This window comes from Vidua macroura, chromosome 11, assembly GCF_024509145.1.
Source record: "Vidua macroura isolate BioBank_ID:100142 chromosome 11, ASM2450914v1, whole genome shotgun sequence".
Lineage (NCBI taxonomy): Eukaryota > Metazoa > Chordata > Aves > Passeriformes > Viduidae > Vidua > Vidua macroura.
In genome coordinates this window covers 7,007,692-7,035,690 of record NC_071581.1, presented here as the reverse complement: position 1 = coordinate 7,035,690, position 27,999 = coordinate 7,007,692, and the positions used below count along the sequence as shown (strand labels likewise).

The window sequence follows — 27,999 nt, the reverse complement described above, 5'->3', positions numbered from 1 at the left end:
TGGAAGGTTCTGCGGGGAGCGGCAGCGCCGGAGAACGAGGTCAGTGGGCTCTTTCCTACGGGGTACATCGTGGAACTATGGCAGCATAGGGGGAAATGGGGACTGGGGAGAGGGAATAAAGGGAAGAAAGTGGTTTTTAAAGGTCCTGCTCCGTGCCGCTCTTCCCTCGCTCCGCGCCTCCCGGGTGAACAGGCATTAGGTGGAGCACGGCTGGGCAGAGGGATAGCGAGCTGTGTGTTCTGGGAGTGTCTGCACACACCGGGATGGCTGCAGAGGTACCTTCTGTAGGTCTGTGTTAATGCAGCAGGCTGGGGCGAGGGCTTTAGTGACGTACAGCATTTTTACAGGTTAAATACAGTCTAGCGGTAAGTGTGGGATTTGAGCAAGCGTTTGTTTTCCTACTCCGCTGTTAACAAAGCGGGAGTGCTACTTGGAGTGGCCTGGGCGAGCTGACCTTTTCTGTGGGCGTGCTTCATCCCCGCCACGTTGATGGGCCATTTAGTGGGTTTGCACTAACTAACCTGAGACTTCAGCTGAAGTTATTTATGCCCCTCACGTGTTACTGCTGAAAGAAAAGCATTTTCTACTTGTAAGTGTCTAAGGCAGCACTGCGTATCTCTTGTTGGAGTATAGCGGTGCAGGGTAAGAAACGAGTGTGTAACTCGGGAGCTTTGTTTGCGCTAAATGACCTTGGGTGAAGCTTCTGCAGTCGTTTCAGCTGTTCCATTGTCATGTTAAACTGGGAATGATCAGGGCTGTCCCTTGCGGCTTGTCGCCGTCTGTCACCTCAGGGTAGCTCTGTTGCTGCTGAATTCTGGCTTGTTCAGCAGTACCTTTGGCAATGGAAGGACAACGTCTTGATTTTCCTTTTCTGAACTATTTAATTAGGCACCTACTTAAATTGTTAATTCTTTTAAGTTGTAAAAGAACAACTTAAAACACCTGCGGTGATGATACCACGATGTGATTTCGTTTTGGTTTGTGCCGAAATGAAATGCCAGTTGCTTGCTGGAAGTTTGATTACTCTGTTGTAACTTGTAGATCTGGTATGTAGTGTGAAATACTAATAAAAATCTGTGACGTTAAATTTGTTTGCTAAGTTTGGGATTCTTCTTTTGTATTAGGCTGAGGGATTTTTTTAAAGTTGTAAATTATCCTCTGGTGTTTCTGTTCATTTGATCATGCAAGTAGGTTGTAGCAGCCCTTATCTGTGATCAGCCTATTTCTGCTGGCCTTTGAATGGAAAAGATGGCAGCATGGATGGTAAATCCTAATTAGGCTTTGACATAGTCCCTCATTAAGAAAGCTGGTTTGAACGCTTTGAAACATGTAAATCATAAGCAATAAGTTGCCTAAACTAGTACTTCTGACATGAGTAGAAAAAATTTATAGGCTTGCTTTAGGTGTATGCTCTTCAAATGGGCTTGGAAAAAAATAGTGGTGATCAAAATGGTTCATGAAATGTTTTTCTTTTACAGTAGTTATAAGGGAGACACAGGAGATAAACATGGAAGTCGTGGTATTAAAGGTATGCTGCTTTTTTTTTTAATCTGAAGGATTAATATCTATTTCCATGTGACTTTCTGGAGGTTGCATTTACAAAAAAGATGTTGGCTGTGTATTTCCATTCACCAGCATTTCTTTGCACTTGTGGAGTCTTATTTGGCTTATATATATTTTGTCGTTTGTTTTAGGTTTTATTTTCTTGTTTTTATTGTAAAATAGGTGAGTAGGTGTGTGAATTAACACAGGCAGGCAGCCAGAAAAATCACAGACTGAAATAAAAGGAATAAATTTATTTAGTTGCCTGGCTAACTGGAGGATCTGGGGCACAACCAGGTGGACAGTGGCAGGCTCAGCCCATCTCAGCAGGATTCATCAAGAACCCTGTGAGCTCCCCTGTGCTTTTCATGATTTCTGAGCTGTGATCTTTCTCCCAGCACAGAGCTCAGCATGTCCATGAGAGTGCCTCTAAGCCTCTCCAAACACCTGTATTACCTCTACACAGAAATTCTGCTTCTCAAAACAGAGGATCAACAGCAATAGGTATAATAGATGGGATTTTCCAGTCTGATATTCTCCAGGCCTTGGCATTCCCAGCTGCAATGTCACTTGAGCTATTGTACCACCTTCCTCATCGTTTTTACACTTCTAGTTCCTTCTTCCTAGCAGTAGGGATGCAGCTAAAATCTAAAATAGAGGGTATGCAACACAGTGTTAAGTAATGTGTAGTGTAGTACTAGATTATCCTGAATTTCACAGGAGATTGTGGAAAATGCAGAATACAGCCAGGAGAGATGACTGAGGGAATAATCCCTACTAGATGATGTCATGCTGAGCAATAAAAGCTGCAGGTATGTCTGTGGTCATCAGATTTGCCTCTCCAAATCAGCAGCCCTGTGTGTGATGAAGCATTGTGTTCTGGAAATGGCCAAGCAGTTGCCAGTGGGGAACAGTGAATTCATTCCTTGTGTTGCCTTGGTTGCACGTGCAGCTCTTGCTTTGCTTGGTCAGCTGTTCTAATGTCAGCCTGTGAGTTTTCCCACTTCTGTCCTTCAGATTATCTGCTCATCCTGCTGCAGGGATGTGAGTGAGGGAGCAGCTGTGTGGGGTTTAGCTGCCCACTGGGATTAAGCCACAACAGCTGGGGACCCACATCAGCTGCAGCACTGGAATGTGGCAGTTGACAAAGGCTTGGCAGAAAGCTGTCACCCTGTTCTAAAGAAATGGGCTGTCATGCTGACACTCTGAGCAGAAAGAAAAGCCCCTTGGTGAGGTTTATCATGTTTTCTGGTTTTTTAATGTCCTTCCTGAGGACTTCATATGGAAGTAAAAACTTTGTCTTTGCACTTTTCCCACTGTTTGGTTTAACCAGCATTTTAGATAATGCTGCTCCCTTGTAGACCCCACATGGTGTTTGTTACAGTGCTAAAGAAACTGCAAGCTGAGAAGCCATTTCACGAACTAATGCTGTGGAGGTGAAAGATGTTTCACTTGTTAACATTCTATATCTCAGTGTCAGTCACCATAATTTTGAAGGTGCCCCGTAAAAATAAAGTTTTATTTTTACATCTGCTGCTCAGATACTGTTAAAAGTTAGTAGTATTTATTCTCTACTCCTTGTCCCAGGTTGAGGATCCAAGTAGCTTTTGGATTGCTGTGAAAGAATGCATGCCTGGCGTAGTTGGTGAAACTGTGTATGAAAACCTGAATGCTGAAATGGAACAGTTCTATACCAGTTACAAAGATGCAGATGAAGTAAAACAAGAGGAGATAGAAAAAGGCCAGGTAATATCATTGCTCTACATATAAATAATCTCATTATTTGAATGTGTTTGGGGGCGAAGTATCAAATAGATGTTGTTTTCTTTTTTTTTTTTTAATTTTTACAAAGAAAAACAGATAATGGCATCTCCGTGAGTTGTGTTTTCTCATCTGTAAGCCTCCTAACTGTGTAAGCTATAAGGCTTGTGTTTTGCAAAGAAAATGGAAGGGTGAATAATAAATACTGTGTCCTTGCCTTTGAAAAACCTTTGAGTGTAATTGGGGCCATTTGAAAGAACCTGCTGTCTTGTTCTTCATCTCTTCCTCAGGTTTATGTGGTTTTCAGTGAGGAGCTGAAGTGCTGGTGTAGGGCTCTGGTTGAATCAATCTGGTGCCAGGCAGATGGTTTCCAGCTCAGGTGTTTCCTCGTGGATTATGCCAAGTACTGCTCTGTTGCATCAAAGAAGTATGTATTTTTGTTACTGTGATGTATTTGTTAATACATCACATATAATAAATATGTTAATAGATACAGATGGATTGATATTTATCAGTCAGTGCTTTGGTTTAATTGAGGTGTAGGTTGTGTCCACAAGAAGCTGCTAACCAAATTATATACTTGAAAGAACCTAAGAGCAAACCAGTCCTTATTTTGTGATACTTCAAAGATGCTTTCCATTTTAGGTTTTGCTTTTTTAAAGATTCAGAATAGAAATAATGTCAGTCTGTAGTGATTGAGATGTGTGCTTGCCAGTTAAAACCTACCTTTATATTCTTTTCTTCTTTAATAATTTGGTATATACTAAAAAAAAATTCTGGCCAGTGAAGTTCAGGAACAAAAACTATCTATAGAAGCAGGGTTTCACTTGCTGCAACAGCTTTTGAGGTCTAAACAGAAATATGTGGGGGTTTTCCCACTGCTGTTGACCAACTTGTTTACTGAGAGCTGACAATTTGTCTTGTCATGGTGCCAAAAAAAGGTGAGTTTTCACAGGTTCTAAGTTCTTGATGAAATGTGTGTAAAACCTTGTGTTTTTAAAATCTTGAAAAATATGTTCTTATGTTTTGGAGCAAACTAGTCCGGCTCTTAAAGTTTGTTTCTCTTTTAAAATCTGCAACTTGGAGCACAAGCAACTTCACCCAATTGGTTTTGATAGTATTCCACAAACTTAGAACTTACTTAAAGCATTTTAAATAAATCATGTTTTTAAGTTGACTGTTGCTTTGTTGGGAAACAACTTGACAATGGGTTAAATACAGGAGGTGGTTTGTGAGACCAGTGACTTCTGGAGAAGAAATTCTGCCCTGTAAAATGAGATAATTTCCACTTTATTTTGCAGCATTCGAGTTTTAGCAGGAGCATTTGCGAAGATCCCACATAGAGCAAAGAAGTGTCGGCTGCACTGCACAAAGCCACTGACACTGTATATTGACTACTGTGAAAACACTGCCAAATTAGGGTAAGGAGAGCTAGTAAATACATTCTGTGTGTGCATTTCTGCAGTGTGAGGGTTTAGTGCAGAATTTTTTAGAAGGGATTATATTTCAAGAAGAAACCTGCAGTATTCTCATAGTGAACACAGAACTGTACCAGCTACTAAGAGGAAAATCACTCTCTTCCAGCTGAGATGACAAAGCTCCCCAGGGAACTGGTGGAGTCACCACCCCTGGAGGGATTTAAAAGATGTATAGATGTGGCACTAAGGGACATGGTTGAGTGGTGGCCTTGGCAGCGCTGAGTTAGTGGGTGGACTCAATGATCCTGGGGTTTTTTTCCAACCTAAATAATTCTATGATTTCTTCATGTTTTATATTGGGTGCAAGCCAAGATACCTTGACAGAACAGTAAATTCTAATTTTGATCAATTCATGATACTGATGAGCTGGAACAATATTACCAAGACTAAAGTAATGTGCTAAGTAATCAGATTCTGCTCATTTGTGTAGCTGTGCGCTTTGTGAGAATTTGCATGCTATAGAGCTTTGTGCTTGTATAGATTTTTTTTTTTTCAATTACTATTTTCATGTTTGATAATGTGGAAAAACTGGTTGTGTTTCTTTTCCTAGACCAGCCAAAAGATGGGATACTGCTGCTATCCATTATTTTCGAAAGCTTCTTGAAGGTAAATAGCACTTCAGTTTTGGGAAAAACCAATTGTTAGAGAAATGTAGTACTTCTGTACAAGTTCATTATACTTGAGTATACCTGATCATATTTATAAATGGTGTTTGTTAAAAACAATGAGAAAAGATCTGCCTAAGTATGGAGTGACTAAGGCACAAGTATTTGTGGAGCTGTATTTTGGGTACTCTGGGCTTCCATGCTGCATACGTTTTGGTAGTTAAATAGACTGTGTTTAGGCTAGATTAGGCTAACTGAGGGAGCATTCATGTCACGTTTGTTTTGAACATTGGAACCATTCTGTGTATTCAACATGAGATGCTGAATCAGCATCACAGCTGTCCTGCAACAGCGTGTGCAGAGGTGCTTCAGGACTTCACAGGCCATGTTTGCCCGAGTGAAAAGTGTGACAAAGCTGTACAGATGTGCAACTACAACTTTTTTCAAGAAAAGGAAATGTCACACTTAGAGAACACATGCTGGTGCCCCAGACTGTCAGAGCCCAAGAGTTTCAGTGTAGAACCAAGAGTGGTTTGTCTCGAGGGGTTGTTAATCTGTTTCAACTCTCGATCCTCCTCCAAAGACTAAGGACAATTTCCTTTTTGGAGGAAAAGTTTTTTAAGTTTTTTTAAGTTTTTATTGTTATTTTAAGTGTTCATTGTTTTTTAAGTTTTTAAAATTTTATTGTTAAATTCCTCATTTAACTTAGGTGAAATAAGAAGTGTTACATGTTTTTAATTGTGATGCCTAGTTTTGTCTGTCTCAGAAAGTATAAATGAAGAATGCTGATAGTGTGATGGGGTTTAATCTTTTTTTCTTGTGTTTATTACTACATTTAGATGCTACCGAGGTTAAAGCCACAATACAGACAGTAGAAGATGAAGTATTAGAGGTGTTTCTTTTTGTGATTATAGGAGAGGAAAAGGTGAGATACTTTTATATTTCCAACTCTATTGGTGTACTTTGCTATTAGCTTAAGACTGGAAAGCATGCCTTGTGAGTTTTGTAGTTTCAATCAGATACAGTAGAAGCTAAATCATTAACTTACTAGTGATTTTTATTACAAAGCTGTTCATTGTTAACCTCTGGAGAAATTGCAAGAGGCAGAACTTGTATTTTTCTCTGCATGAACCTTTTTTCTTTTTCATTATTGACAAGCAAGTGAAGTCCAGCCAGTATTTAAGTGGATAACTATATGCCTTATTTGGTGTACTTCTTGTGGTATCATATTTGAAGATGTTTCAGTAAGGCAGTTGCACAATACTGTAAAAATACCAAAAATTTCACACTCTTGCATACAGATGAATCCTTAAGCAGCTGGAAAAAACATCCACTCTAGTTCCACTTGCCAAAATGTGTATCTGGTGTTAAATTTCTGCTGTAGCTACTGCCAGACTTAAGCAGCTGTATGGTAGATGTAAGAAGTCTTAGGCCCAATACTACTCTTTTCTCTGCCAGATTATGATGTATGCTGAATCCAAAAGAAATAAACAGGCTTCACTGGATTAGGGGGTTCTTTTAGATGAGTAGGGCTCATAGAAACAGTTAATTCAGTACAGAATTTTGGCCAGACACATAAAAATCACTAATGAACTCCTGTTGAAAGAACATACAGGAAGATAGGACTTCGCTTTTTTTAGAATTAATATTTGACAGAAAGCATTCACTGGTACTTCTTATATCTGGGGTTCTGTTTAGTTGGATTTTTGGGAGGATTGTTTTTCATTTATAAAAGCATTGCATTTGTTTAAAGCTTCACATAAATCCTAAACAAGTATGTGCTGGTGTAGTTTATTGCTTGTTGATACTGACCAAAAAAGATCTTGTTTGGGTTTTTTTATAGATCTGTGTTAATGATGAACTGGTTGCCAAGCACTTTGCTTATTACAAGAAAGATGAAGGGACTGCAGAGCGTTCTTCAGATGCTTCTGACGATGAAGTGTCGTTAAATGCTGAGTGTGTTCCAGTGGAGTTTGTTGGTCCTACGTTTCTTGCCAGGCCAAAACTGCCCTTTGGGGAGGAGTTGTCACCATATCTTGGGCCAGGTGGGACCCGCGATGGGGGGAGACGGTCCTACATGCAGGACTAAGCACACTTTGTGTGTTTAGTTGGATGTGTGGAATGGGAATGTCCTGTCTTGGTTTGGATCCCAGTGACAGGGACACGTGGTGTGCATCTCTGGCTTTTTGTATGTTCAGATAATCAGAAATTGGTATCTCCATTTTATTTACCTTTTTAGGTCTTGCTGGTTGTAAGTCTGTTCTTGAAAAGTCATCCCAAAGGTCACGCACAGATCTAAATGACAATACTGTGCCTGTAAGTATTACATTTTGTATTTAATTGTGAAATACAAACTAATGTAAATATACATAGGCCAGATTAGGAGGGCTGTAGTCACCCAGCTTCTTATTCTTAGACAGTCTTCTGAAGTTTGTGTCATTGAAATTGTTGCCTTAGTCAAAGAAACTTAGAATTTGTAAAAGAATACTGTAAAATGTTTGGAGAATCCCACAGTTGGGTAAGAAAACCACTTTGTGTTTTAAATACTGATTTTGAACAGTATTTTAGTGCTTAAAATTGCTGCATCCCAGGTTGGTGAGGGAAATGCAGAAACTGAGATGCTTTGAGAGGACGGTCACTTTTGAGTTAGGCTGACACAGTGCGACACTCTCCCACAGTTCCTTGCTTCCTTATGTTAATGGCCCCAATTACATCACCCCTGTTCTCCTTCCCAGTTCTAGGATGTTCCCTGTTCCCACTTTCCCCATTGGTTCCCATTTCATGCAACTCCTCCTCTGTATCCCTGTTGGTTGTTTTCCCCTGGCCCCACCTTTGCACCAGCCCCGGTCCCTCTACCCACTGGCCCTGAGATCTGATGCTCTGCCTCCCCCATCCCATATATAACCCCTGGAGCCTGCCTTTGTTCTGGTTCTTCTGTCCCTGAGCCCTTCTGGTGTGCCAGTCAATAAACTGCCACTGGAACCTCGTAGGAAGAGCCCCTCCTGCCTCTGTCATTCGTGGACCTGGACTCTCCAGCCAGCAGCACGAGCATCTGGTGCTTGTCCTGAGCTCCCTGCCTTTCCCTAAGGCAGTGATCTTGGCAGTTTCTGCCGTGCCACTGCATAAAATGTGTTTCCTTTCTAGGTGGTCAGCATGGTGCCAGGTTTGCCTTCCAAGGAGGATAAAGCAGTCCAGACAGAGAGGTGTGGTGCAGCGTGTTAAATATTCAGAATGATTCTTTAATCAGACAGTTGGGAGCTGTAGTGTGTTTGCAGTTACTGTTTTTAGGCCTCTAAAGGGCAGAGGGAAAGGGAAGGTACATACACATGCTTTTGGGGAAGGAGGGACTTTGAAGCTGCTGATAGTTACCCTGGAAAAATACCAGTAATTTCTAAACAGTAGCTTGACAACAGGGGTGTGGTGGGGAGGTATTTTTCTGCAAAATAAGTGTGTTACTTTGCTTTATTTTTAGTGTGATTTATAAAGTTTTCAGATTTAATGAAATATGACTGGGTCAATTTGTGTAATGCTTTCACTGTGCTGCAGGTCAGTTGATGCATATGCAGTAAACCTCAGGAGTATTTCTTTTTTCAGTTTCAAACTGATGCAAAGATGTTTTATGTTTTGGAACTTTTTTTCCTACAGTACAGTCTGGTTTTCTTCTAATGTCAGGGAACTTACCAACTACAAAAAAGATTCTGAAAGATGATTTTCACAAAATTTTGCTTTTCAGGTGGTGGGTTTTGATTTCCCCTCTTGTACTGAGGGTTTTTCTCATTGGCATAGATATGTCAGAAGTACTTAAAGTGAATTGCTTCATGACACTTGGGAAATACTGGTGGTGTTTATAAATTAAGTTTTTCTTTTGCATTTATGTTGGATTTAATATCTCTGTTTCTCAGGCTTCCACAGTTCTTAAATTTCAGTTCCCTCCAGACATACACAGTTGAAGATGACCAACAGGTATTTCAAACATTAGCTTTCATTTAACTTCTCTTGTGTAAACATTTTGGTTTTGGTAACACTGGGTCTTCGTGGAAGGAGGCCAGGGCTGGCTGCACTTACATTGGCCTTGCAGGCTAAAGCTGTGCCAGCCAGCCAAGTTGGGGATGCCTCTCTGAATTCAAGAAAGGGCAAAAACACATGGAAGGGAACAAAAAACAAGTGCGAAGCAGGCAGTGCCAGGGTCAGGAGTAGAAGGAGCTCCATGCAGATGTCTCTGAAAGGGCTGCAGTCTGTGGAGGACCTGCACTGGAGCAGAGAAGAGAGGAGCAATGGAGAGAAATTTCCATCTGCATTGTGACTGCAATCCCTGCCTTGTGCTGCTCCTTGTGGGACTGAGGGCCAGCTGTACACAGAGTATCCACTGCATCTCTTGAGGGGTTTAAGACAGTTAAGACCATCTTTGAAAATCTTTATTCAGGAATAGCAATAACAAGTTTTTATCTTGCACTTGGTCTGTGTAACCTATCAGTATGAATGAATCATATTTAAAGTGAACTTAGAATTTGATTCATTCACATCAAAATGCCATTTTTTAAATACAGTGAGTGCTTCTGAGTTTTATGTAAGCTAAACCCCTTTTGTTAAGTGTTGCCATTGTCATCTCATGGTTTCAGAGTTTTCAAAATGTTGGGAAGGAAAAAAACTTCGTGTTCCTGAGCAAGAAGATTGAACCATCATCACTTTTGGAAACAGCGCCACTTTTTGATGGTCTGAAAAAGGTAGCAGTGACGATACTACATTGATGGTCTTTTTAAGACAAGTTTCATACCTCAAATCACCATAGTAAATACAGTAATACCTGAGTTTGATTGAAGAATGTGTACAAGATTGTTCATGTGATTGAATAAATGAAGTTTCGGAGGAATGCTGTAAAGATTTTACACTTTTTTTTTTTTTTTCTGGTATATTGGCCACTACTACAAATGGATTTGAATTTTAATACAGTAATTTAACAGCTTAGCCCAGAAGATGTTTTTTTCATATTACCTGTTAAGGACATTTGTTACATAGTGGGTCAGAAGCTTTTAAATCACTCATTAGTATGCTTTGCCTTGTTTTGTTGGTGTTTAAGTACACAGATTTAATGGGAAACTCTTGATTTCTCTTTCTGTAGGAACTTGCTTGGAACAAGTTTTCAGGCCCTACCTTCACCCAGTCCTACTGTTGGCCACCAGTAGCTTGGGGATGTGATGTTGTTGCCATCTCCCATGAGGGAAATGATCCCTTATTATATATTCCACCAGTTCTTACACTTCTGCAGGAAAGTGACTACCAAGCCTTGCAAAACATGAGTGGGGTATGTATATATTGGGCCAGAGAACCTGTTACAACTGTGAATGTTTGGAATGTATGCATTAATGTCATCTCAATGTATCTTTGTGATGCCTGCCAGTTTCTGTAAGGCCTCTTGGATGGACTCTGTGAATGGGGTGAGTTACTTTTAAAGCAAACTTACTTTTAAAGCAATCCCTAACAAGTAGTTCGTGCCCTGCCACTTACATACACAATGGAACTTTGTTTCTGCATAAGTAGTATGTACTTACTAAACTAAAATGGGTATTAGCTGTTTTAAATACTATAATGCATTTTCTAGATTGTATTAGATCATAGAAACATAATTACTGTGGTTGTTAGGGACCTCTGAAAATGCCCCAGTACAACCCTAGTAAGACAAGATTCTTAAAGTTCTGTACTTTTGTCTAATACTGTGTTGTCAATTTTTGTACTTGTGTATGTAGCCACTAGCAGTGATTGTATGTCCTGGATGGAAGAAGGCACAACTTGTTTTTGACCTGCTGAAAACATTCAGGAAAGGCTGCAGACGCCTTAATCCAGTGCTCATAATCCTTGGGCAGAACAAGGAAGCAACCAGCCAAATGGAAATCCAAGGCTGTAAGAATATTTTGTCATCTTAGTTTTATGCTTGAAGGTAGTGTGGGCTGCAGGAGCATGTGAAAGAGCAATTTCTGCTTCTCAAGTTCTTGGTTTATAAAGTGAAGTTGGGGGGTTTTGTTTGTTTAAATGGTGGCTTACAATTTGCTGTTACAATAAATGCTCAGTACTTCATGCATGTAACTCAGTAGCATGCAGAGGGTGCTCCACAGAGAAGCAGCATAGAAGTGATAAAAAAGCTGTTGGGAGACTTAGCCTGCTTAGATATATGTACTTCAAACATTTAGGTGTGTTCTGGTTCGATGCCTTTCTTGAGCTTTGGATGATACCTGCATTTTCAAAAGTGGCTTTTGTTGTGCCAAGGGAATAGAACTATGGACAAAACAATGAAGAATTGTGTAAAACTCCATTTCAGCAGTTGGTATTATTTCATCCATCATTCAAGTTTAAGCCTGGTGGGTGAAATCAGACCTTTAAGCAGCAGAGCTGTTGGTGTATTTGCACCAGTGAAGATTGGTGCGGTTTTATTTCTATGTGTAGATAGATACACATGCACACACACATCTATGTAAATTCCTAGGCTACAATGTGTGCTTTATTCCACTGTTAAAACTGAACTTTCCTGAAATTGATCTTGCATATATTTATAAATATTTCTCTTCTGCCTATTTGGCTCTAAAGTTATTACCTCTACTTCCAGTAGCGTGTACTGGAAGATGAGATTACCTCCTGCTTTGTAAAGTTGGTAACCTTCAGAAATTTCACTGGATTTCAAAATATCAAGAGACTCGCCCACTCATAAGTTGGAAAACTTGGAGTAGAAAAATAAGAACTCCCCAGCTTTGAGATGATGAATCTGAAATACAAATGTGACCCTTTTTAATAAAGCTACCATGTCCTTTGTTCACAGTAATACTCTTCCAAGTAGTAAGTTAATGGTAACAGTCTTTCCTTCCAACTTGTAGGTGAAGTAGTAGTGACTACACCCTACAACCTCCTGAGACTGCTGGAACATAACACTAGGTTGTTGTGTAGGGTTTGCCATCTTGTTCTTGATGAGATCGAGGTGCTGTTCTCTGACACTTCTGAACAGGTAAATGGCTTACACAGTAACTTGGCAAAGTGCTGCTCCAGTTGTGCATGTGTGTGAAACAGCGGCACACACTGAGAAAAAAACCACTGGAAGTGGGTTTATGGTGAACTCCCTCTTTTTTTTCCTTATTTTTGTATTTTTATTTTTCATTTTTGCAGATTGCTGTGTTGGCAGGGTGGGCTTGTCTCCTAATTACCCCCTTGTTTTTGCTGAATGCCTCTGCCCTCTCAGATCTGCTTTGTCTAGGCTTTTTATATTGCAGAGTTGAATAGATCTTTTTCCTGAGATTTCCATCTTCTCTGGACAGAATCCTGCATGCACATGCATATGCTGTCCTGTTGCTTCCTCTTGCTTCAGAAGTCATGCAAAGAATAGGATAAAAGTGTACATACCAACCTGGGGGTGAAACTTGTCGTTTGCTGTGGTAGTGGCTTTATGACTGGACAAAAGTGTTCTCAAACAGTGTATTTCTCTGGGCTGTCATGAGCTTGCTGGAATATGATGAGAGGAGAGGGAAAAAAAACCTCTTTTCTTCCTAGGTGTTTACTATACTGGATTGTTACAAGAAAGCCACTGCTCAGGCACAGGGGAATCTACCACATCAGATCATTGCTGTGGGAACTCAGTGGAATAAACATATCACACCCTTGATAAAAGAGTTCATGAATGATCCTCACATTGTGATAACTGTTACTGAAGAAGCTGCCATCTTTGGAAATGTGCAACAGGTAAAACTTAGGAAGCTACACCACTGCTTGCATATGTGGCTGCTGCTGGTTTATTGGGAGCAGGTGGTGCTGCAGTGCTGCCTCTCAGTGTGAGCTGAAGTGGCTGTTAGAAATCATGTGCAGGTAAGTCACTGAATGAGCTGGAGGTCTCTTACTTTATTTTATAGGACTGAGATGAAGACAGTCCTTTGACTATCTCATGGTTAGTGCAAATGACTCTAAATTTGATGAGCTATATTTGCAAACAGTACATTTTTGACCAGAATGTTACCAGAATGTTTTTGCAGTTGTTAGCTGTGACTGGCAGAACTACAAGGTAGGCAGTGCCAAGGCAAATCAAGTAAAGCATTTGGTTTGCTGCTTTCACACAATACCAAACTTTAGACTTCAAATTTCTAGATGGCCTCTTACATATTTTCAGGTATCTTTTCACTTAGTTTTCAAAAAGTCAATGTGGTGTAGCCCTGAGGAATAACACAAAATGGTTTAAGTTCGATTTGAATTACAGTGTGTCTCAGCATGGCGTCGTTTGTGGAATTTAAATGCTGGGAAATCTCCAAAAGTAGATACTCTGAGCATGTAAGGAAACTGAAAACAAAATTTGTGAGAAGCCTTAGTGATTGAGCAGAACTGAAAGTGTCAGTGTGTGGATGCATTAAGGTTAGGATTAGGAAGAATTAAATAGTAAAATACCTATGGGTTATATGAATTACTAGTTCTCTGTTTTGTATTTGCTTTTAGGTGGTGCAACCCTGCATGAACAGCAACAGAACTGCTGAGTTAATCAAAATCCTGGATTTTACCCAGAGGAATCTTCAGAAAGTGCTGGTCTTCACTGACTCAGTAACTGAAGTGGAGATGATTCATAAGGTAAGAAAGTGTTTATAGAAACAGGGTTTTTTTTTTCTAAATTTTAAGATAATAACAAACTAAAATATCTTGGCTTCTGAGAAAAAAGGAGGAATATGAATTTGGAAGTTAATAATTCTTGCTAAAAGTAAGTCCAGACTGGCTGTCAGCAAATAGCTGGTATAGATCATGTGATACTTACAGGATTCATTTCTGATGTAAATACTAGTGCATCTGGAATGTTTATTCTTTGAGTGTTAATGGAAGCAAATCTGGTTTGCAATTGTAACTTTCTAACACATTTTCCTTGAATATTTGAGGGTTCAAGCCTACCAAAACCAACCCTGCCACCACTTAAAAAAATGCTTGTTGATGTTAAAGTAGGATTGAATCTGTTCATAGTAATTCTTGTTGAACAAGAACTGTTGGAACACCAGCTTCAAATATTTTACATGGCCTGTGAAAATATTTCAAGGGTTCATGTGATGAAGAGTGCTTGTTCTGAGAGACTGAAACATGAATCTTTGTCTTGTTAGATCATGGAATCAGGGCACATTAACGAAAGGAAAAGCTTGACATTTTTATTTTCTTAAATGTCTGTCTAATTTATTAAAATATGAGAACATGAGCTTGTAGGTTTTTTTTTTTTTAATACAGGAAATTAATGAACCTTATCTCCACTAATACAGTTTTCTTTTCATATAAGCAACCTAAATTTCGCTATCTCTTTGATGTATCTCTCTACAGTAAGATGTGCTAAATTCTAGTAAGATGTGCTGCCTATTAGACTTGATTGGAGAAAAAATACTGCAGCATTGCAGGATTGTGTAACTTTTCACTTTGCTATGCAGGCACTGAAGAGCAACTCAATAGTTTCCTTGAAAAAGCATAGAGAGAGCACATGTAATGCTAAGTGTGTCTTGGAGAGGTGGAGAAAAATGCACAGTTCTGGCATTCCTGCTGTGTTAGGTGAGGATTCTCTGGTTGGGATTGTATCTTCATGCAGAGCTAAGATCTGCACCAAGCACTTAAACTGGGTTATCTCACCACTTCCACAGGGGCAGATCCCTATGAACTCTTTCCAGTTCTCTGTTTACTTCTTAGTGCTACAGCCCTTTAGTTTTTCTTTCTCTTCTTTTCTCCTGTTACTATTTTCCCTGGTTAATTAAAAGAACTACCAATGTTTTCAAAGATTTTCCATCATTTCACAATTGTCTCTGCTACAGAGGATATACTAAGTCTGAAATAATTTCCAAACTACAAAGGTTTATTGTAATAATTTTCTGTAAGTTCTATTAGGGCTGTTTTTCAATTTTTTTGCAGTAAAAAAGGCCTTTATCCATTTTCAAACTCAATTTGTTCTTCATGTTCTATAAAAAAAAGAAGGGGGACTTAGCTCTGCACAGAGCTATGGGAATTCCTACACTATTTCAGCTGTCTCCTGTCTTACTCCTGTGAATTAATGAGTGGTGCTCAATTCTCTGTATTCTGTGGTGCTGACAGGAAGTGGAGAATTCTGTGAGCTTGGCATGAAATGCTATGTCTCCCATATGCTCATGAGATTTATTGACTGGAGAAATAAAAAGCCTTACAGGAATGTATTGGGGAAAAATCCATCTTCATCTTCCAGTCGGGAGAAGGAAATTGGCCGTGGTGTGTGTGATGTGATACTTCCCGTGTTTGACTTACTACAGTTACATATCTGTGTGAAACATGTGCTTAGTTTTAACAGATGACTGCCTGCAGTCCTTGGGAATCACAGATGCAACTTGGGTGATCCATTTCAGTTTCCCATCTCCAGCAGTCTTTGGGCAGCGCCTGCAAAGCATGAGTGACAACTTCTGCGCTGGCATAAAGGTTTGGGTGAACCTTGACTGGGTAATGCTACACAGGGTTATTGCTGGTGGATACATAAACGTTTTCCTGAAATATTGCTCATTACTTCTAGGATTCTCCTGTAGATCAGGAAGATACAAAGGCCAAGTCAGTCATTCTGCTGACAGAGAACAGTTCCTGTCACGTGCCTGGGATTCTCTACTACTTAAAGCATGCAGGAGCTGAAATTCCAGAAGAACTCTATGATTTGACTACCAGGGTGCAAGAATCTGAGGAAGACAAGAAATTTTCAAGACCCCTGTGTGCTTCTCTTAAAACATTTGGGCTTTGCAGGTAAGGAAGTGTCTGGTTTTTGTGCCCTGAATGATGATTGCTGCTGATTCCTTGATGAATTTTCCTGTTGGATGCTTTTACATAAAACATGTTTTTGTTTGTGATTTTTTTTTCTTCTGTTGCCTGTTGCAAGTCACTTAACAGTAGTTTACAACTGAAAGCAAAGAGCTTTTTTCTAAACTTGTACTTTTTTTTAATGTAGGAACAGAACAGAGTGTCCAGATCGTCATCGAATTAATTTATCAATAGACACGGCCCAGAATACTGCAGATGAAATGATAGAAACACCTGAACGTGTGACAGTAAGTTACAGTTTTCTTTGGGCTTGGGTACCAAGAGGACAGGTCTTAAACAGCTACTTAATATTTTTTTATTCCATTAACCCAACTGCAGTAGGATTAATGTACTGTCCCTTGCATAAATCAGTGTGCCAGATGTTCTTCGTGTTTTGTTTTGTGTAGGTAATTCTGAGTTTACTTCAGATTTTTTTTTTCTGCTTTGAAGACTCACATTTTGTGGGAAGAGGACTTGTGTTCTGTATATTCATTCAGTTTATAATTTGAGACTGTATATTAAAATTAACAAAAAGGTTTATAGAAACTTAAATTTCTTGTAGAGGAAACAGTAATCTGTGGAAGTGAAGAGAAGTTGAAGTGGAAGGATTTTTTCTTAGCTGACATGTTCATGCAAACTTGCTGAAAACGGAGTATTTTCTGGCCTTGGGATTAGAGAATGTATTTTCATTTATAGTATGTCCAAGAAATGAGGAGCTCCCCTCTTGTAGGTAGAACATTTGAGTTACTTTCTTCAAAAACACCAGTGTTTTGGAAGACTTTTGCTATAGAGTGCTGTTTTAGTTAGACTTAGTAGTTCAGACCCATGAAACCTTCATTGCTATATGGTTGACTGTGCTGCAGTGATTGTTCATATCCCTTATGAAGAGTGAGAGTTTGTGTCTCCAGCTCCCTTTGAGACTCGGGCTTTATCTGAGGTGCTCTCAAAGCAGAATTTCATGCATTGGTGTGCACAGTCCTTTTCGTGAAAAGAGCAGTCAGTTTTCCCTGTAAGGCTGGGGAGTGTTCAGAGTAGAGCTGGAGTGGTGCAGAGCGTGTATGGCCTTGGCAGATCATTGGCAGAACTCACTGGTGTTCACTGAGGTGGAATACCATCACCTGGCATGCAGCAGCTCCTGTGCCATACATTGCTGTCCACTGCTGACTGAACTATGGGCAGTTAGGATTGAGAATAATAACAACTCGCTGTTTTCTGAAAAATGTGTGTACAGCAACATATCTGTCACCTTTTGGGTCTGGAAGTAGATATGTGACCTCTATATAAAGACTTCAATTTAATTGGTTTGAGAAATCATCCACCCCTCCTTTCTGCTGATGTATTTGATCCTTTCAGATCCTGCCTCTCTTCATTGTACATGCAACAAACTACTTTGGTCGAATAGTCAAGAAACAAAAGGACCAATATGCAGTTCTTGCTAAAGAAATGGATGATTATTTCAAGGTACCGGGACATAGGATTTCTGTTAACACCATGGAGAAGTCAGTGTTCTATGCGTTACGTGAGGGAGCCATTTGCCACAGGTAAAATTGTTTTGGCTTTTTACTTTATTCATGTGCATGTATTTACTGTTGGATTAAAAAAAAAAAAAAGTCAGCCCATCCTCAAAAGCAGCAAAAAAAACCACTGCTATGCCAGTAATGCTTTTAAAAAGCTCTTCACTATTCTGAGTTCCTAAAGGGCAAGCAAGATGATTCCTCACACATGCACTCAGTTACTGAGCGAGCTGTGAAAACACCAATGTTAAAATGTGAGCAGTTTTAAAGAATACCCTGCACAGCTGGTTACATGAATAATAATTCTGTGTTTCTTCTCCTGCTCTATGAAGGGTTCAGGTGGTAGAGACTCCAGCAAAAGATGAGGAAAATGTCTCCAAGCTCACAGTTAAATACATAGATGAAGGCAGGACAAGTCAAGTGAATAGTGATCAGCTGCTTCACTTACCCGTGAAGTTCCAGAGTCTGCCACCTCAGGCTGTGGAAATTATAGTTTGTAGAGTAAAACCCATAGATAATGAAGTTGAATGGAATCCAAAGGTAATAAGTGGGTTTTGCATGATATTTCCTTTACGTTCTTTACCATCTCTCTCTGTTTTCTACAAGAAAACAGTTATAAACTGTAAACTTGGGTACCAAATTGCATTGCTTACTAGTATTGACACTAAATACCTTCAATTGGGGCAGATTCTAAGAAGGTCAGTTTGTTTTTGTTTTGGTTTTTTTTTTGCTATGAAATAATACAGGGAAGTTAATGGGATTTTTTTTTCTTATTTGATTGTCTTTTTTTTTTTTAGAATAGGTTCTCATTGCTTTGGATTCTAGGGGAGGAACAGGGGAAGTGTAGCCTCTCTGAGTTGACCTGTGTTCGAGTGATCTTTCATTATCCTTGAAAGCTAGTACTGTTCTGACTTACAGTTAAGTTAAAGTGTTCCACTGGTTTACTCAAAACTGTATTTAATTGTTGAATACTCTATTCATTGTTAAGTTCAGAAGGCGTTGTTTCATTGTAGTTAAAGAGACTGTAAAGCATGTTGGTATCCGTACATCTCAAGTGCAGTGATAACTTGTTTTTCCTAGGTGACTGATCACATTAATAGCAAAATTAAAGGAAAACTTCATCATGCAAAAGTGATGCATACCTTGGGAAAGACAGTTTGGGTTGACCCAATGGTAGGTACAGAATGGCAGCACTGGGAAGTATTAGTATATCTGCACATGGCCCAAGACTAACTTTGTAGAATAGTCATAAAAGTGTATTTGGGAGGCACTAGTGTTCAGTAGTTTGTCTTGTGAAATCAGTTCTGCAGTTTGTCACATTCCACTGGAAGAATGAAACGTGGATCCTCCAAGATTGTTTGCTGATACCCAAGAGCTCATGAAGTAGACTTCATTTATTTTGTTCATAAATTCTTAATTCCACTCTTACAGCCCTTACATGAGTTTGCAGTCGGTTTTAGTATAAATTTTTCTGCAAATTAAAAAAGTTGAAGCTTTTCTCCTTTATTTTCTTGATCAGAACACAAAAAACGGATGCTCTTGTTCTTGGGAGTTTTTGTTTTACAGTTTCATATCCATTAGCATCCAGCAGACTCCTTGATTTTGTGGAGCAAATTAAGTGAAAAATGTATTGGAAAGAGAAAATTATCTGGAAGTCATTCTTTCTAGTAGCTTCTGTTCCCGTACGTGTAGCTCAGCCTTTCATCAATTTCTAGGCTTTGGGGTTTTTTATTGTGCCCCCCACCCCCCTCAGCTGTTCTCAGGTAGTTTGGGACTCACAGTTCTTTTACTGCCTGAGGTATATTATGGCTGTCACTTACATGATCAGGACTGGCACTGTTTACTGAATTGCTGTCCTGGTTCTGTTAGTGCAAACAGCCAGTTACTTGAGCCATTATCACAATGTAAATGATGGTGATACTTGGAAAACCATTAAACATCAGGAGGAGGTTCCTGTCTGAAAATCAGGAAAACCAAATTGCCTGCGGTCGTAAGTCAGTAGGGCTGTGTTTGAACTTTGACTAAAAGAGCAGCTTTGAGTTGGAGAGAGACCATTAAAGAGCTGTGCTTTCCCTTATGTTGTGTAATTCAAGGTTGGGGTTACCAATCTTCCCACGATGAAGATATGGATCAATGAGTACAACATTCGGTCTGAGATTTTGTCAACTGGTTTGGGAACTGACAATCCTGAACATGTAGGAGAAATTCGGAAGCTGTGCAGACAGAGAGCAGTTTTGGATCACGCAGAGAGCTTGGAACGTTTGTAAGTGTTGGCAAATTTTTTTTTCAGCATGTACTTTATTAAGAGAAAAATTCTATTTAACCGAATATGAATAATACAACTGACAGTGATGTTCATTTAAATGCAGAAACAGTTGTGTTTGTAATGAGTCTACTTTCCATTAATTGCTCTTTAGCCCCATAACACCAAGGAAAAGAAAATTGTAAATCTAGGAAATGTTAACCTAGAATTTGATGCAGACAGGCAAGTTAGTAACTTGCCTAACTCTGTAACTCCTAACTTACTCTGTAATTGGTATGGAATCTGAATTGAGATTCTTTTACAATTGATGATGCTCATTAGCTGGTTTGGATGCTTACCAGTCAGTAAACATCTGGTATCTCGGGCACAACACGTTTGCATTTATTCCTTTCTTCTGGGAAAGAAAGGTTGGGAACCTCCATGTCCTCATGAAAGCATGTAATGCTAAGGATCAGACAACTTCATTGCGATGCTGTGTGTTGAAATGTGTGTAATGCAACTGCTTGGATCATTTTTTTTACAGACCTGCTAAGCCTGAGACTACTGTTGAAAAATTCAGAACTTCAGTACAGGCTTTGTTAGTAAGGTATGGGTTAAAGTAGGGGGAGGCAAAGTAAGGTGAAGCTGACTGTCATTTGTGGGTTTTCTTTTAAAACTGCTTTGTCCTGTGTTCAGAAGCACAAAAGAGGACACAGCTGGTCTAGAGGAAGCAGCCAGTCCACAGGATCCATCAGTACAGGAAAATACTGCCAGCAGTAACAGTCCTGTGACTCCTCCAAGCAGTAAGCCTTCAATCCTTTCCAGAAGTTTTCAAACATGAATTCAAGTTAGGTGCTTGATACCAACCTGACAGTCATCCTGGCAGCTGCAGACTGCTCTGGGTATACAGAGCAGCACCATGTGGCTGATGTTTGCAGGCAGCCAGAGCTGCCTTGCAGTGAGCAGTCAGGAGATGCAGAGAGAGTGACTCTTGCTACTATAACTGTGTGGCTGGCTGGGGGATGCTCTGTCCTTGAGACGCTTGGAATTCTTTGGCTGTGAGTTTTGGAACGTGTGAGCAGGACATCTCTGCTGTAGAGTGGACAACAGCTCTGCTGTCCATTGCCACAGGATTTAAGGGAGTTGAAATACAAGTTGTTCTCGGAGAGGATAATTTTTTTCCAAAGACTGAAGATGGCAGAAAATAGTGCTTTCCCTCCCCCCTCCCATTTCTCTTTTTTCCAATCCCAAGGATGTGTTTACTCTTCTGTCAGTAGAGGCTTAGAAATGCTTAGGCATAGCAGGGCGACAGGATTATCTGCTAGGAGCTGACATGATGAGTTCAGAGCAGTGGAAGGTAAAGAAGTTTGGGCAGATCAAAAGGCTGGAGTGCTTATTGTAGAATGGTTTTTTTCCTTGTTAAGTCACACTAATGCCGTGTTTCGAGCTGTGGTGTTGACACTACTAGTAGTCATTTCATTCCTGAAACTCCCCACTAATTCCCAAAATTGTGTTTCAGGTGTCAAATAAACAATGTTTTGAAACGAGAGAAAACCTTGACCTGACCTGGAAAACAGCATGTTTGGTTAGGGTTTTTAAAATCTACTAACACCAGCTACAGTATTTTTGATAATTAAAATTTGTAGTTGAATTACTAACTTTGTGAAATCTTTCAGGATAGGAAGTGCACAGTATAAAGGACAAAGACAGTAATTTGGTTGCTAGCAAGTTATTTTTGTGATGGTATAGGGAAATTCTGGGAATACCTGGTTTCTGTAGTATTGGGAAGTAAAAAAGGTACTTTTGGATGTCTTCTTTTTAGATGCTGTAGTTCAAACAAAAGAAGCAGAAGACTCTACTGTGCATCAGCAGAAAAGGTAAGAAAATAGTGATTTGTTCCCATCTTGCTTTTATGTGAACTGCCAAACAGGGTTGTTCTGTCTCCTGTGGTAAGCTGAAAAGTTCTTTTCATCTGTCAGAGGTTGGTATTGCTGTTAGCTTTTCCTTTGGCACTTGGAGGGCAGACTATGGTCGTCACATCTTGAAATGAGGCAGCAGGTGTGATTCTTGTGGGATATCCACGTCAGTGGAGTGTGTCTCCCTATGGAACTTGTAGATGTGTTCCTCCAGAAATTTGGAATACGGTGCTGTTGTAGGAAGCTCAAAAGGTGTCCCATCACCTGCTTCACTGGCACTACTGCTTGTGCCAGGTCTGCATGGCCCAGGCTCCTTGGCTGAGTTGTGACTTCATGGGCAAATTCTGGCTCTATGTGAGACAGCTTGACTCAGTGGTTTTTTGCTTTGGAAAATACCTATTAAATGAACTCTCTTTCAGCTGTCATCCACCAATCAAGTGGTTTCAAGATGATGTGAGTGTGTCACTGAGGGTACAAATACTGAGGGCAACTGACAGTAAATGCGAGTTCTCTAGAGAAAAGGTGACTTTCAGGTAGGTTTAAGAAACTTCAGTATAATCGGCAAAATGTTTTTGTTTGGATTTAGTGTTTTGAAACTTAATGTATATTTCAGTGCTTATTCAGAGGGCAAACTTTATGTGGCTGAGCTGGAGCTGTATCAGTCAGTAATTGCAGAGAAGTCCACATGTGTGATCAAGGATACAGAGGCTGTGATCTTAATGGTAAAAGAGAAAAAAGGAGCATGGTGCAAATTACTGAAGAACAAGGTGAAGTGAAAATTAATTTGAGTTACTGAATGTTCTGAACACATTTGCTGTGCATCAGAGCAGGTATTTCAAACAATGTTTTTTGGTCAACAGAATGTTCACGTGTCCTTAGATTTTGAACACTGGGAGGAGTCTGAAGATGAAAGGCCTTTTACAGTTGGTAAGAATTGAATGAGTCTGTGTTTATAATACATAAAACGATCAGCATTCTCTCCTTAGGTTGGCTTTATCTGAAATACTCATTTATTCCAGCAGGTTGCTCAAATTCTCTGAAAAGAACTGAGGGGACCTCTGGAGCAAACTAGAGGCAGCAGAGCACTTTTCTATCAGCATAGCACACACTAAAGGCAGATAGAAGTGATTCTGAGTGTTGTGGTCTAGTTTGTAGTCAAAAGTGTTTGGGCTTGCTGGGTTGGGTCATTTAATAGTACCATGTGTTCTGGAGCTCATTTTTCCTGGTTTACAAATGCTACACCTTGTTAATCACTTGCAGGTTCTGCTGCAAGACTGAGCTACCCTCCTGCAGGATCTGAGGAGTGGTTTGAGTCCTCAGAAGAGAGTGATACAGAAAGTGATTAATAACGCGGAGGAGAAGTTCTCTCTGATAAGAATTGAATTGTTGTTAATTAAGTAGTTGATGTAATTGTTGATTTTTGAGTTGATCGTTGATGTAATTGTGGCTTGTTCATGTAATTGTTAATTAAAAACATCAGTGCCTTTAGAACCTGACTGCAACTGTGCTTAATTACAACCTTTGCCTTGAGAACAGGTACTGGTGAAGCTGTACCTGGTGTAAGAACACTTCAGAGCTGATGCAATCTGTATTTTAGTCTTGCTCTGAATCCTGATGGCAACAGAAATTACCTGCTTGAAGAAAACAGCTGTGGAGCAGATGTTTTCCTTTGCTTGTTCTGTTCTTGACTTGTTTAATACCTAAATATAATGTAAGGTGTTTGGGTTTTTTCGGGCTGCTAGATTAGGTTCTAGTGGGATATTTAAGAGCTGTAAGTTATCTCTAGTCTTTGTTCAAAAAACAAAGCCTCTTCTGTGAAGTAGAAGCAAGAAGTAGGTTTAGCATACATACAAAGCACTAGTCTGTAAAGAACAGTGTAAAAAATAGCACCACTCTGTCCAAGAATATTCATGTGGCCTCAAGCAGTTTTTGATCAGGGTTTTCATGAGGAAGAGCTTTCCTGGGGCCTTGCATAAGTGCAGTTTCATTTTGGAACAGTGAAATAGTTTTCCTGTGCTTCGAAGCCTTCCCTGATGTGGGTGCCCCAGTGTCAGTGGGAGGGAATGAGAGGGTGGAGAAGCAGGTGAGAGGAGAGGAAGGGGTGTCGTGCAGGCTGTCAAAAAAAGGGAGGTTGTAGCCCCAAAATGCCCGACAGGTATAAAAAAAAAAAAACAAAAAAAACCCCACGACTACAAAGTTCTGCATTTTTATATAAAAATTGATTTCAAAGTTGCCCCCCATACATTATTCTATACGTGGATTTAAAATAGATCCATCGACTTTGAAAGTACAAACACAACTTTTCTACATACATATTAACCAAAAAACTGCTTGAAACTCTAAGAAGAAAAGATCCCCCCGTGGTAAATAAAGAACCTTCGCTGCGTTTTTTCTGAATTTGTTCTGGGCGAGTCGCCTGCGGCCTAAGCGTCAGATGTCTCAGAGGCGGTGCTGCCCCCCTGCGGTGCTGTCCGGTACTGCGGTGGCGCTCGCAGCGGTGCTGCTGCCGGGCCGGGCCGGCCGGGCGGGGTTCCGGGCCCTGGGGCACGGCCGGGTTCGGCACTGTCAGCCCTGGGGCACGGCTGGAGCGGGGCACGGCACGGTTCGGGGCTCTGGGGCCTGGGGCACGGCCTTCGCGGTTCCGGGGCTGGAGCGGAGCACGGCACGGTTCGGGGCTCCGGGCCCTGGGGCACGGCTTTCGCGGCTCCGGGCACCACGCAGTCCCCGGGCAGGGCGGCGACCTCAGTGACCTCCGGGGCCGCGTCCACGTGTCACCGGCGCTCCCTGAGCCTCCCCTGCTCCAGCCTCGTGTCCTTAGCCGCCCCAGCCCTGTCGCGACAGCAGCATGTCGCCGCTGGCGTCTCCTGGTCCCGCGGGGCCGGCAGACCGGGGTCCGGCGGGCTCCGGCCCGGGCGCTCCCGGCAGGCGGACGCGCTGTCCCTTCTGCCCGCGGGGTGTCCGCATGGCCCCGTCCGGCCGCCCCTGCCTCGCCTCGCGGGGCTCCTCTCCGCCCAGCGCAGTGCTGCCAAGGGCCTGCCCCCCACGCTCGACTCTGCACCCTCCAGCACCGTCGCTATTGTCTGACATATCTGCTCCAGAGAGCAGCCAGCAGCTCCCCACTCGCACAGAGCTGCTGACCCCATAGCTTACCAAGCACGGGGAATATATTTGCCTGCATGGTCCCTTGCTTTCTGCATGGTCTCGTGGCACACTTGCATGTCTCTCAGAGCACGCTCCTTTCCTAATACCTTTACAAATAATTAGATGGGTGAAGGTATGGGTGTTAACGTCTTTGAAATGGGTCTTAATGTCTCCACTGACTTTGGGCAGTGGGTTTGTTATCAGGCCCTAACAGTTTGGCTCCTAAAGTAGGTAGGGGGGTCTGTACAAGCCTAAACTTCTGAACTTTGGGGTGGAACAGTAGGTTCAAGGGGGGATATAGTGTCGGTGCTTCGAGAAGGCTGTACCTTCCTAGTACCTTGGCCAATGGGGAAAGGAAGAGAGGAGCGTGCGCCCGGGAGTTTGGGACAAAGGAAGGCGGTGTGCTCCGAAACCCGGAGAGGAAACGCCTCGGGCGTGTGGCCCCATAGACTCTGTTCCTTTATTCGAAAAAAGTTGAAGGACTCCTCTGTCTCCTTTTTGGATGTAAACCTCTGGCATTTGTGGATTTTCCTGACATCACCAAACCCCAACTTTTTCAAGGTTCCCAGTTCCCTGCTTGGTACATCCTGGTTCCCCCCCCAGGAGCCCTCACATCCCCCACAGCTGCTGTGCCTGTCCCTGCGCTCCGCACTAAGCCGTGCCACGGTCCCTGCCAGCAAATGCAAAACCTCCCTCCTGTCCTGACGCAGCCCCCAGAGCCCGGGCTAGCTCTCAGAACTCCAGCACCACGCCGCAGTGGGGAACGGCCTCAGGATGGGGATTTACCAGAGGCAGAACCTTTAGAGCCACTTGCTCTGCGGTGCCAGATACAGAAGCAGCAACAGGGACCGGGCAGAGGAGGAAGGAGGAGGCGCTCTGTGTTGAGCCGCCACAGGAACGGGTTTATTCCACGAGAGGGGAGCAAGGCAGAAGAGCCCCGCGCAGCTCCGTGCACGGGAGTTCATACAGTGACAAAGGCAGGGGTGGGTACAGACAGCGAACCAATAGGGAATCCTCGGGGGAGGAGTGAGGGGATGACATCAAGCGTCTGGGGCCAGCTGGGGTAGGAGGGTGGCGATGATGGCTCACATGGGCCAATGGGGCATCGAGGAATAGGGGAACTCCAGAGGGGTGGCACGATCAGGGATTGGCCAAGGTGAGAGTGGCAGTGAAGATTCGGGAACAAAAGGGGCTGGATTGCCTTGACAGGGCAAGGAAGGAGCTGGAACAAGGGGCAGGGAATGGCATGAGTGACAGCTTTGAGGGAGGGTACAAATCAGGGGAACCAGTTTGGGAAGAACAGGGGGTTACAACAGAACAAACCAATTAACAAGGAATCAATAAAGTAAATTTGAACCGTGACCCTGTCCCACACTGGGGGCACTGTGTGCACACAGATGGGCAGTGGTGATGTCGCAGCAGCCACTGTGACGTCATTACCCAGGAAGGGTTAAAAGGATGCTGCAGGTGACGGGGGCTGCAGAGGTGACACGGGCTGCCGAGGAAGGAGCTTACCCTGGGCTGCTGAGGCATCGCCTGTGTCCTGCTGCTCCCTCTGGGTCTGCAGAGGCTCCCAAGCGCTCGCCACCGCCCCGGCCATTTGGCAATGGTGTGGCAGGACCCTGCCTGGGTGCGCTTCCCTTGCACCAGGGCCGTGAGGAGGGAGAGCTGCTCCCACTTTGGGCCCATACGGACCCGGCACATCCTGCGGCAGGAGCGGCGGGAGAAGAAGCCCTACAGCCGTCCAGAAATCCAGCCCAGGACCAGCCGTGTGCCAGCCCCAAGGCTGGGCCCCTCTCACCCAGCACAATAAAGCCTTCTCATCTGCAGTGGGTGATCCCACTCTCATTTGTCAGTGATCCTCCTCTGCTTTTCTTGAGGTCAGTATTAGGGCATGGCACCAGTGGATTCTCTTCTTCCCTGGGACTGACAGTGCGTTCCCTGTCCTGTCTGGACTGGGGAGCCTGGCTGGGGGACGTGGCACAGCCTCAGCCTGCTGGGCAGTGCTGCCAGCTTTGGGGTGCATCCTGGCCTGGGGGAAGGTGCCTGGTTCAGTGATGTCTCTGGTGGTTCTTCCTGGGCATGCAGGACTGTTGGTGGGTTTAAGATGCGTCCCTGGGCTTGGGGGTGTTTATGGGTTTGGAGATTGCCAACAGGTTTTGGGGATGTGCCTGAGTGTGGTGGGTGCTGCCAGTTAGGGGGGAAGCTTCAGGGTTTGGGGGTGTTTCTCTGTGTGTCAGGTGCATGCTGCTGAGTTTGGGTGCATTTGGTTTTGGGGTTTGTTCCTTTGGGGTTTGGGGATTTAGGTGATTCAGCGAAGGTCTAGGGTTATTTCTGGTTTGGGGTGCTGCTGGGTTGGAAGCTGTTAAAAGCAGGCTAGAAGCAAAGTAGAAGCAAAGCCTGTCCCTGCAGGATCAGCAGCCAGGGCCTCCTGTGAGGTGCTGGGCAGGCTGTGCTCCCTGGATGGTGTTCCAGCAGCTCAGCTCCCCAGCCATCCCTGAGGAGAGCTGGGAGAACCCCAGGGGTTCTGAACTCAGCTGCTCTAAGGTGAAATAGTGTCTTTCACTCCTGGAGTACCTTGGGCTAGTGCCCACCTCACTGTCTGCTCTGCCTCAGCAAATAATGGGGCATTTCTGACCAGAGTTCAATGCCCTTAGACCCACTTTGGAGTCTCCGTTGATCACTCAGAGCCACTGAGAAAGTCACTGCCCTGACTTCCATCCTGCTGCTTTGCTTCTCCAAGTGCAGCTGAAGCTCAGGAGGTTTTTTGCAGTCGAGTTCCTGTAGCACCAGGCAAGGTCTCAGATATTTCCTGGGTTCACCTCAGTTCATCTTTCACTGTCAGCAACTACTGAATTAGCATAGCTGGGCTCTTGGATCCTCTTGTAGCTTGTTTGTAAGTTTTTTTGTTTTGTTTTTTTTTTTTTTACACTTTAGATACTTTGGAAACTCTCCTGGAGGAGTTATCTCATACATGGCAAAATTGGTTTGAGAGTATGGATCCTGAGG

At 42.4% G+C, this 27,999-nt stretch overlaps 1 protein-coding gene across 1 annotated transcript; it reads left to right on the top strand.

Annotated features, from left to right (window-relative positions):
• The first annotated feature begins 12 nt into the window (after window positions 1-12).
• TDRD12 (tudor domain containing 12) lies at window positions 13-23,334 on the top strand. Its single transcript, XM_053987392.1, has 32 exons — window positions 13-39; window positions 1,479-1,528; window positions 3,130-3,288; window positions 3,594-3,730; window positions 4,605-4,724; window positions 5,332-5,387; window positions 6,226-6,311; window positions 7,230-7,431; window positions 7,626-7,702; window positions 8,531-8,589; window positions 9,289-9,349; window positions 10,006-10,110; window positions 10,506-10,688; window positions 11,131-11,284; window positions 12,250-12,377; window positions 12,917-13,105; window positions 13,847-13,975; window positions 14,806-14,923; window positions 15,678-15,811; window positions 15,903-16,123; window positions 16,326-16,425; window positions 17,531-17,718; window positions 18,024-18,231; window positions 18,772-18,864; window positions 19,785-19,954; window positions 20,478-20,540; window positions 20,630-20,736; window positions 21,756-21,810; window positions 22,269-22,382; window positions 22,463-22,616; window positions 22,710-22,776; window positions 23,110-23,334. The coding sequence occupies exons 2-32, from the start codon at window positions 1,508-1,510 to the stop codon at window positions 23,193-23,195; spliced, it is 3,744 nt and encodes a 1,247-aa protein (XP_053843367.1). The 5' UTR covers window positions 13-39; window positions 1,479-1,507; the 3' UTR covers window positions 23,196-23,334.
• Window positions 23,335-27,999: the final 4,665 nt, after the last annotated feature.

Bases quoted from the DNA above. Each gene is read 5' to 3' on its own strand.
- TDRD12 (XM_053987392.1), top strand. From the start codon at position 1,508: ATGGAAGTCGTGGTATTAAAG. The intron at 3,731-4,604 runs GTATGTATTTTT...TTTATTTTGCAG, and splicing joins TGCTCTGTTGCATCAAAGAA to CATTCGAGTTTTAGCAGGAG. The intron at 22,777-23,109 runs GTAAGAATTGAA...AATCACTTGCAG, and splicing joins TGAAAGGCCTTTTACAGTTG to GTTCTGCTGCAAGACTGAGC.